The sequence below is a fragment of the Artemia sp. Qi Xiang Cuo genome, chromosome 5, assembly GCF_049724085.1.
Source record: "Artemia sp. Qi Xiang Cuo chromosome 5, ASM4972408v1, whole genome shotgun sequence".
NCBI lineage: Eukaryota > Metazoa > Arthropoda > Branchiopoda > Anostraca > Artemiidae > Artemia > Artemia sp. Qi Xiang Cuo.
This window is the reverse complement of record NC_142798.1, coordinates 40,611,563-40,622,938: the sequence shown is the minus strand read 5'-3', so window position 1 is coordinate 40,622,938 and position 11,376 is coordinate 40,611,563. Positions and strand designations below refer to the sequence as shown.

At 33.4% G+C, this 11,376-nt stretch overlaps 1 protein-coding gene across 1 annotated transcript in view; it reads left to right on the top strand.

Annotated features, from left to right (window-relative positions):
- LOC148952138 (USP6 N-terminal-like protein) overlaps window positions 1-8,166 on the top strand; it is a 53,739-nt gene extending 45,573 nt beyond the window's left edge. Inside the window, exon 8 of the mRNA XM_089089583.1 lies at window positions 1,042-8,166. Within this exon, the coding sequence (XP_088945709.1) occupies window positions 1,042-1,484 (443 nt within the window). The 3' untranslated portion in view covers window positions 1,485-8,166. The remainder of the gene's footprint in view (window positions 1-1,041) is intronic.
- The last annotated feature ends 3,210 nt before the right edge of the window (window positions 8,167-11,376 follow it).

The following is an 11,376-nucleotide window of genomic DNA, read 5'->3' as shown; positions in this document are numbered from 1 at the left end:
TCTTTGAGTTATTGTTGTTTTTGGTCGTGAACCAAATTTACACCAAATCAATTTTGCTATTGAAGGGTTTGTCTCAACCGAAAAGCATGATTCTGTCTTTCTAGTTTAAGTTAGATGGTGCCTGCTTAAATATGGAAGATTAAAAAGTTTCTTTTGATAGTTTATTTTTATGTTTTCCGAAAAAAAATCGAAGAAAAGTAAAGAGCTGTACTTAAGCTTAAATAAGCTGAAATAAAGTCGTATAACGAACAACCATCAAAATTAATAAGCATGTCAAACTTAAAAATAAATAAATATTATTGTCGATATCGAGCAGAAATTAAATAGAATTATCCGATGAATTTAAAAGGAACGGAAACCATCACGTATGAGAATAGGAATTAAAACTTAAACCTTCTAAAGACTAGAGTGTCATTTGCCTTTACTGCAAACGATTTGTATTTTGAACATTTTAATATATTTTACTCGATCCTTAAAGCTGTTTCAGAGACGGGCTAAGCCTACGTGGCCTAATGGCGCAAAAATGTTTATGGTGGAATCCTGGGTGTAAGAACGGATTATATACTATAGCTTACAAATTAGGGGGGAATACAGTGACGTCGATTCGCGAAATTGAAGACCCCCCCCCCCCTCCCGCAAAATTCATTTTTTCAATAGCTAGGGGGGGGGGGGGGTAAATATGTCATTTATTTCAGTTTTGACGCTGATACCAAAAAAATGCGATTTCAAAGAAAATATCTTCAAAGAGGTATTTTTTTTTTAATCTAGGGGGCACAGGCCCCTCATTCAATTGACGCCACTGGAGACAAATTTGATGGATTAAATGAATCTGAAGCATTTGATAAACGTCGAAAAAAGTTTTACAGTTTTTTAAGTGGGATTAGTATTTCATAATTTCACATTATTACTTATTCACCCTTGTCGCATAACTACTTCAAGTTGCTTTTTATGTGTAGTTTTTAAAGAAGTACATTTTTTCTATTTTGGACGTAGGATTGCATAAGGTAGGTAACCAAATAATTTAAAGTTTTTCTGTCTTAGAATCAAATCATTCGTACGATGCAAGTGTAGACGACGGAAGTTGGATTCCCTCTCAACGCTTATCGCAGTCCTCTGTCGATGCCACCAGTGCCATATCTGCGTTATCTGTTACTGTCGAGGGTGTACGAAGCCAATCTTCAAATGGTAGTATTTTGAGCATCTTTCCCAACGATGTAACATCAAGAACCTCTCCAAATAAAATAGATAATGACAAGTCGTTAAATTCATTGTGTTCGTCTCCAGATAGCTTAGCATCTGATAAAGTGAGAATTTTTGTGCCCTATCCAAATAATAACTCAAGTGGTAGTTTGAATCGAGAAATGACTAAAGTGGTGATCACAGTGGATGGTAAAAGGATAAGGTCTCCTTTCGGCCGGGAAAAGCGGGTGACTTCAAGACATTCTGAGTACTGTGAAAACATTAGAGAAACAGATCTTATGTGATAATAGATTTATTGTTAGGTTTGGTGTGAAAAAATGACAGAGAAACATACCTATTAAACTTTCTTTTTGCTGAAATCTCTTGATTGTAAATTTCGGTCAAGATCCAAATTCTTCTGCCCCGTAAATTTTGGATTAAAATATTTCAGTTATGGGTAATATCAGCACGTAGCGTGGTCGTCGTGTATGCATCTATACGACTACTCTTGAACAGGAAGGAAATTTGTATTTTTACCTTGTTGATGAAAATGCTACACCAAGATTTTATTTTCGTCACTATATCATTTAAAAATTGAAGTCACTTGTTAAGGAATTTTACACAAATTTTTCAGTTTTTTTTTTTCAGAGCAAGAAGACAAAGGGGGCTCTATTTGGGGGGAAATAATTTTATAAAAATCATTTCGAAATTTTGGGCTATACCATATAAATTTTGCTTGAAAATATACATTGTGAGACTGCACAGCTCCGAATGGGGAACTTTTAATTAGATTTGGCCAAATTGTTGCATATTAGATTTGAGGTTCGACAACGGTGATAAAAAAAAAATCATGTTGAATTAGCTGAAGATAATAAATTCGATAACATTTTGATTGCATTCCATTCTGTATAAACAGTTTGAAATAAGTTTATGTTTCGCTGGTCATTAGAAGCCCTCTTGCCACGAGAGGGATAAATTACGGATTTTTCCATTTTATAAGGGATTTTATTAATCAGTCATTTTCTTGAATATCAAACTACATTCTTGATATTTTATTGGAGTTTCCGTTTCCTTGTCAATTGCTTTTTTTTCAAAGATGTTTCTAATAATATTCGAAAGGCTTTTTTTGCGTCATACACCCCCTGAGACCCGTGTAAAGAACCTCTTCCTTCGAAATACAGAAAAATAGTCGCCTAAAATAGATTTTTTTTTTGTATTTCGACCCCTGCCCTCCTGCGGGGGGGGGGGGATAGGATCGACTTGCGTACCTACGAATATGTAGTGAATCTGTTATGTCCTATTTTTATTATCTAGCTACCTTCTTAAGGCGGCGTTTATTTTGGGCTGAAGTTCCATAAATCAATCAAGTGATATTAACCACTACGGTTTTTCGAGGACTAATTTGGGCAAATAGACAAAAGGCGGTGTAAATGAACCTATTTGCTTATTCCTTCTAAGCTAGGTTTGGGAAAGGTGACTTAACTTTGTTATCATATTAAATATGCCATAATTGGCAGATTGGAATACAACCGATGCCTAGATCTTGACTCTGCAAGGAAAAGAAGATCTTTCGATTAAAACTTTTCAAGTTATTTTTGCTGTGGCATATTTTCCGAAAAGGTGCATTTTATTAGCATTATATGAAACTATATTTTAATATAGTTCTTCTTGGGTCTAAACAGGTGTGTTTAAGAGACATATGAGCGTCTGAAGGAAATTAATGAAACGCAATTAAGGCGATTTCAGTGGCAAATTCTGATTTTTTTTTATTTTTTTTTTTTTCGCAGACAAGGGCTTCCATTAAATTCTTTGTATCCTTTAGAAACAACTTATGTCGCAGTGGTTAAGTCACATGCTTTGAATATCCTCAGTTTCATTTTGAAATCCTTTTTTTTCAAAATCTTTATTGCCTAATAAGATTGAAATGCAAACTATAGGAGCTTTCTTAATCCAACTTAAGGAAGATTCTAGCTATATTCAGACGTTCCCATAGACGGGGCCGTTGTTTATTTAAGGACCAGGTGCCTGGGTCGTCTCATCGTTCTAAAAATTACGAAATATCTATCAAAATTAGAAACGCTTTTTAAAAATGGAATGAAACATCGTTTTCTTCAGTATTGTTGGACATATTAGCTGAAAAAAAAATTAAGTTGTTCATCTGTCTTATCCGCTGGTTAAATTTGTTGGCTGTTCCCCACAAAAGAAGAATTGCACTCGTCAGGACGTGTAAAATTTCACAGTCTTGGATATGTAAAAACATAAATTCGTCACATTAAAGTTTTGAATGAGATTTCTTAGGATGGTAACAATTTTTCATCAAATGCTATTATTAATTTTAGCTCATGTGAAATATGTCTTGTTGCCTCAATGTCAACCCTTGTCTTTTTATTAAAAATATCTCCTTTTGTTGTCCTAAAAACGTTTCCGTTTTACCATGGATCTTAAAAAAAAATGAAAAAAAATAATAATAATAAAAAAAATTACCAGTGGCAACTAGACTTGTAATCAAAAAGACATTCTAAAATCTTAAATCTGTCAATTGATTAATAAAATTGTTTGTTTTGTTGTTTTTTTTTAAGATGAGTAGGTCTTGTTAAAAGCAATAACGGTTTAGATATTTCTCAAAGTTGATGCGTGGTGTTTAAATACGAAATGTATTTTTGTATTGCATAGATATATCCCTGTTTAAAGAGCTTATTGGTCAAATTTTTCTCTTATACTTCAAAATATAAACAAATCAATCCTTTATGACGGAACTTTACGATTAAATTTCAGGTTTATTTAAAATTGTTCTTATATATCAATCAGAATGATATCCACCAGATATTTGCAACTGCTTTCTGTAATTGTAATAATGACAGGAATAGATTCTAATGCAGAGGGGATACAACGGCAAATGGTCATTTTCTTTTTTATTGTTTCCCTGTCATATTTTCTCTTTTTGTGTCCTAGTCTTTTGTTCGGTGTCTAGAGTACAAACTGTTGTAACCTTTAGGTTTTGATATAGTTTAACAAAAACTATGCAGTTTAACACATTGAAAGTCGAATTGTCTTTTTAAATACCTTTATTTTTTCTTCTGTCGTCTTTGGAATAGAAAGTGAGGTCTGTATCTAGATGAAGTCAAGTATGCTGTTAAAACTATGTACTGAAAGTTTTCCTCATTGGACTGTATTCTGTTAATTAATTTGTGGCTATACCGTAGAAGCTTACGGCACTAAAAGCAAGTCTCTATTTGTAAGTTTTCATAAATTTGAAATGTCAATTTACTAAGTTTGTGCTAGCATAGACGTGTTTTAGTACTTTTAGTTTTAACAGCTTTTGCCTATCCATCAACAAAACTAGTATCGAGAATTAGCATTTGGAAGATAATTTTTTGACCGATTTGTATAATTGCTGAATTATACTACTTAATGGTTTTCGCTGAACGTAAGTTGAATTAACTCGTAGGATTTTTCTGCTTCTTCTGGTGATTGAAGACTATGTTTCGTTTAGAAAAATATTGTAACGAAAATAACGGAGCTAAGCTTTGTTTATATTATTTTTATTTCACGTAGCGTTAGAATTTTTGTAGATACAAGATAACAAGACATGTGATTTTGTCGAATTTTGGACAGAAAATCACCACAACAAAACATAATCTAGCGTTTCATTATTCTGTACAGCCCACCTGAAATTACTATATAATTGTCTTTTCAGGTGCTTTGAAATGTAGAAACAGATAAAAGAAATAGAATTGTCTCACTAATAGACCTACCAGCTTAAACTTGTCTAGCCTACTTAACCTGCCAATATTTTCCCAAGCTAACCTAGGCCTATTTCGTGCAGATTCGATTATTTTAAGGTTTCATATACTATAATGTCAGTGACACTAGAATTTATTTAATCCCTATCTTCACATGTTGAATAGCTGAAGATCCAACTATTATAAGCTTCCCGTCATTGCTTCAAATATTCGGCAACAACGAAATTTAGAACGTAAAACTACAGTTTATGGCAGTTTTGTCTGTTTTAATGCAAATTTGGCCACTATTTACTAAGAAAATCAAACTCGTTTGATAAATATAAGCTGCTAAAAATACCAGCCAGGTAGCAAAACTGAAGTCCCACTCCCCCCCCCCCCCCATAACAAAATGAAGACATCTTAGGTAGTGACGTTTTTGGTGATGTTCTATCGTGAATACCGGGCTGTTAAAACTTAGCTTGCAACATAGGTATTCTTTTGCTTTCCCCTCGCGTAACTTACCGAGGTCCTTTGAGGAAGGAGGAAGCACTACCTAAATTTTCTCAGAAATAGTCTGTGTTTTTTTCTGGTTTCTTGCAAAAGAAAAAAGACAAAACTTTAGATTCACAAGTCCACATTTTCTTGACTCCTTCTGAAGTGTTAGATCCTTGTAACCTTTTGATTCGAGCAATAGCAGAAAGTTTAACGAACCTAGTAAAGAACCTGTATTCCTTTTCTTATGACTTGTTGCTGCTAATCTAAGAAAAAACACTCTTAAGAGGTATCTGATTTAAGAGACCATTTGACGTAATTAGTATTTGTTCTTTGTTGAACATTTAACTAGAAAAAGTGGGATAAACTCTAACCAGGAATTAATGTTTAAAAATATATCTAAAATTGATTTTATACTGCAATATAAATATAATACTATGAGCGCTGCAAAACATTAGATAAGTTTACCACCACTAGTAACAACTATGTAACGGTCCCAGCTGTCTAAGGATGACACTCCTCATTCATCCCTCTTACATCCAACCCTCTGCTAATCGTTTTTCTCTTCATATTAAGTTCTATTTTAAGATATTTTGATGTATGTCAGTATTTCGTGCAATTCTGGGAAGTTATCTAAATTTTATGACATCAGCAGAGTTAACTGTTCTTTCGAGTACGCCGAGAGCGAGGCAATATTAATTCCAAATACTCAACAAATGGACGGTTTGATTTTTGTTTTATACTAGCTTACACGTCCATCTTAAAAGAGAGAAAATTGAACGAAAAATCCTCACGGAAAACTTCCCTTTGCGGGAAATTCATCGGAAAGTTCTCCCCCGCGGAAGAATCCATCAGCGTATTAATAACGATCCCATTTTTCAAATTTTCCGGGACAATTTTTCCCGAAAGACTCCTCCCGTGGGTCATTCTCCTCCTGGATAATTCTCCCCAACAATTCTCCTTCATTGGGGAATGGGGTCCATAAATAAAAAAACATGATAACGTATTGAATCAATGAACACGAACATCGATTTTTTCTCAAACGTCATACTTTCCACTATTGTTAATCCAAGACTGAATCAAGGTGTCGCTCACCCCTGCATTTATATATATTACTTAATTAATTTATTTGTATACATATGCAAAGAGTCGAAAAAAGATATACAAATCAAATTTATTTTAATATGTAGAATTACCCCTCCCTTATAATCCCCCCCCCCCCGTGGAAAACTTTCTGCATGTGTAAAATAATAATTGTATTTTAATTTGAAAAGTACTGTTGAATACCAAATTCAAAGAGTTTACTGAAAAAGAAATTTTATAATTTTGAAATTTGTTAGATGATGGAATTCTTAATGAACTAACCCGTTAATTGCATATAGAGGAAATGTAAAACAATTTACCGGAAAAACTATCGATTATTTGTGGTGGAGGGTCTCTGATTTCGTTTGCGCGACAAGTATTAAGATAGTCTTGTGGGGGGGGGGGGATTTTATACCTAAAACCTTCTCAAGAGTGCGTTCAGCAACTTCTAAAAGTTTCTTGGCGATCGGATGAACGGTGTATATAGATTACGGTTATGCAGTTCAATCATCCACCAACAGACTCTATAGATTCTATAGAAACATGTTTTTCATCAGAGCAGTCCCTACAAATATTTGGTCTTGGTATGAATGTTTGATCCAAGACCCTTTCTTCTTGAAGTTACGTGTTAGCAATTAATTGCTAGAATGTGTAAATGTTACACTGTTCATGTTGTTAAATGTCATTTAAGAATCTCGCACTAACCAAATGCTGAAAACCATTTCTGAAACAGTTCTTTTCAATCATATAACCATTCAGAACTTGGGAAAATGGCACACAATTCGCTTAACTTTTTTTTTAATAATTATAAGAGTTGTTTGAAAACAGACTTCAAGGTATTAAATTAAGAATGTTAATTTTCATCATGAAAGCATCCCCTCCCCCCGATTTTGAGGTGTGATTTGATTGCCCTGTTCGGCCCTGATCAAGGCCGGCCCTAGTTTTCAACCAAGAAGTAGAAAAACAAAACAAAAATTATCAGAGCGAAAATAAGAAGAATGATTAGATTACATTACTGTTGAAAGTAATATTTTGTTCTGTTTTTATTAGAAAATATCAGATTCAGTGTCTTGTAGTATCATATCTTCTACAGATAGTATTTCAATATTTTGGATTTAGAAATTCAACTCCTATTGGCTATCACATTCCCATAGCATAGAGTACAAACTGGCCCACAATTACTTCTGAAATAAAAACAAGTTGGATTTCCTTCCTTTTTTTTCTTTTCTTTACCTTATCTGTTTTAATGATTTTTCATCTAGGTAGACCTTTAATTAATCAAACCAAAATTTCAAAGAAAAATGTAATGTTCTTTGTAATCTTGAAAAAAGCTTGGAGAACTAACTATGGAATATCTGCTTGTGAAATAGTAAGAGTGAACGAAAAATGAGTAGCCCAAATTTCATTCCACTATTGCATAGGCACTTATGGCGCACTTTTGTCAAATATTCTTTTAATTTTACTTATTCATTTGTTTTCGGTTGTGTTAGCTAACTGATTTGACAACTACTCGTTTTTACGCAAAGTTTGTAGTGGAACGATCACATTATATTGTAATTGTCAGGTTTTGCCCTACGATTCTGACTCATTATTAACTACTAATTTATTTTATCATTCCACTTAAGGATCTGTGCTACTTTTTTCACCTTTGGTTGTATTGCTGTTTTTAATTAAACGTTGCTGTTTTTCTTTCAAACGACATTTCCGGTTTTCTCTTTGTATTGGGCTTTTTGAGCTGTTTTTAAGGCACTTTTAACTTCCAGTATTCTTGTTGTTTCTGTTTTTCCTACCCATCGCCATTTATTTATTTAAAATTTAAGTATAAAAGAAGGACTGGTGCATTTTGTTTACTGAATAGCATTCATATTGCCCACACAAAATCGTATATTTTGATTAAAAATCTAAAGCTAAACTGTTCAGCCATGACAAAACAAAGAGATAAAAATCTAAAAATGAAGAATAAAAGAACGGTTCTGGGGTCAGTAAAAGGAAAGGAAAATACGAGCTAAACGACGGATATTTCGCCTGTATAAAACTAGGTATTTTCAGCACTAAATTTTCAAGAAACTAAATAAAAGAGTAAAGATAAAATCTAAAATAACTTACATAATCTGAAATTAACTTACAGAAATAGAACCTAAACCTGAAAATATTAAAAAAAAAAATAAGAAACAATCCCATACCTATATATATATATATATATATATATATATATATATATATATATATATATATATATATATATATAATGCAACAGTATACCACAGAGTATATATATGCACAATTACGAGTAACTCCTGTGATCAAACAAAAGCAACTGACGCAGCACAGTTTCTTTAGTGTGTTCACGAGAGTTCTCCTAGTTGTGCATATGAATACTCTGTGGTGTATCACGGTAGTATTAATTGTATACATAGATATTGGTTTGTTTCTTCTTTTTTTTTATTGTTTTTAGTTTTGATTTTTTATTTTAATTTTAGATTTTCTCTTTACTCTTTTATATTTTTTTTTTCTATATTTAGCGGTGAAAACACGTAGTTTTATACAGGCGAAATATCCATCGTTTAGTTTGTCTTTTCCTTTCCTTCTACTAGCCGTAGACTCGTATCTTTCGATATTCTCTTGTGTTTAACCAGGATTTTCTACCGGAACTACAGAATTACGATTAATTGCGTTCTTCTTTTTGTACGAAGTAAATATATATTTAGAGATGAATGCGGTGCCATTTGGCAGTAGGATTTCTAAAACTGGGAGGATTTTTTATAGCTTTTCAATAGCTCTTATCCAACTGACTGTCTCGGAACTTTCGCTCAATAATATTTAGGCCAAAATTTCTGTTTTGCAACACAAAATGACAGATATTGGTACTTTTCTATGTTAAGATCTGAAACTTGCGGGTTGTGTATATACCAGGAAAATAATTATAAGCCGTTTTTTGATCTCAGGATTTTCACTTGGTAACCTTTTGACGCTGATCAGGGTAAAAAAAATTTTTTGCTGCACATAATAGTAGAAATTGGAACTTTCCTACTTCACGATTCTCTGTGTTACTTAAAAGGATCCTAAAACTTATAATTTTCGTTCAAGAAAGCCCTCTTCGGACATTCTACAATTAACACTCCGATATGCTTACCTCCGGAAAAAAAAAACTAATAAACGCGCATCCGTTAGACATAAAGTCCTCGTAAGAAACGCAAAATTTGTGTTTTGTATGTATGAATTTGGATTCCGTAGTACATTTCTTGGATGTACTGAGATGGTAGTGGAATTTACATCAAGATTGCAATGCTTTTAGGGTACTTTTCCTTTTTCTTAAATTATGCGAACTTTCTGAGGCCCATAACTTTTTAATTTCAAATTTAATAAATTTCATATCTTTGAAATTACCGTAAAAAAAGATGATTTTCTTTGTATAGTTATTGTTACCTAAAGTTCGTTTTATAAAGTTTTGGTAACCATTAGACATGCCGCTCTTTACTTTCAGATTTTTACCACAAGCTGTTTGATGTTTTGGTACCCTAAAGGTATGGTAAGTTCTAAAGGTCCGAAAGAAAATGAGGATAACGACGGGGGTTGAGTGAGTCGTGCATGGTAATGAAGTCCACATAAGAAAAAAGTTTAAATGAATTCGAAGAATTGGCCTCCTAGATCTTGTTGAAATGACACTTCCGACTGAGAGCCTAAAATGTTAATTCAACTGCATTTTTCAGGCCATTTTTAATGATCTGGTGTCTAAATACCATTCTTTTCTTTTATTAGAAAGTAAGGCGTGTGTTTTCAATATATACTTCTGAGATGAGTCTTAGCCAAAACGACTGCAAACTCAAGTGTCTTCTCTGTGAAAATGTGTGACTGCACCCCTGCTTGCACGACCAAATTATTTGACCAGTGAAACAGAGAATTTCAAGATAATGCATTAACGTTAGTCAAAATTATCCGTTTATCCGGGTACTTGGCACTTGATAAGAACAAATTTGATATATTCGTTACAACGCTGGCGGCAATCTTCAAAATGATCGGAACATCCACTACAATTTGTTTACTCTCACTTTGTCCTAATGAACTTTCTCTCCTCGTGCCAACTTTTGCCGCAGTATAGTGGCTGAGACAGGAAAAGCATAGGAAAGAGTACTGCCCTTGCCACATTATAGTCACACTTGTCGATAAAATCAAAATTACGCACGACTAGTGCGCCAATTACGTTCGTCGTTCGTAATTTCTTGAGTAGAACATTGTTCAACTTTCAAACATAAATTTCTTGACTGACCAATCAGAGTCAAGGTTTAAGGTATAATTTTTAAAACTAGAAAAGATGGAAACTTAGAACAGCGGTTTTTCTATCTGGGAGAGGAATGTGACAAACGTTAAGAAGATTCATGGGCGCCCATAAGGGGGGGGGGCACCCCCTCCCCTGGCTGAATGACGGTGTCACATATTTGTATTAATTTAAAAAACTTTCCGCAGAATAAGTAAAGAGCTCTATTAAGCCTAAAATGGGCAGAAATAAAGTCAAATTATCCAACAACCGTTAAACTGCCACACATCACTGTAAACAATTAAATGAAACTCAAAGTGACCAGAAATTATAATAAATAGCCGAGTCAAACTCAAAACGAGCAAAAATAAATATCACTAGGGCTGACAACCCCCATGCCTTTTCAAGACCAGAACATAGCTCAGGCTTTACTGAAAAAAAAAATGCCTGTGGATTGTCAGTTTAATTTACCTATACTGATATTCATTCCTTAAAATAAAAAATAGGTAAGAAAAAGTGAATAAAAAAAAGTTTTTACTTATTTAAGTAAAAAAAAGTGAAAACTTTCAAACATATTTTGTTTTCAGTAAAGCGCAAATTATGTTCTGGTCTTGAGAAGGCATGGGGGTTTTCAGCCCTACTAAT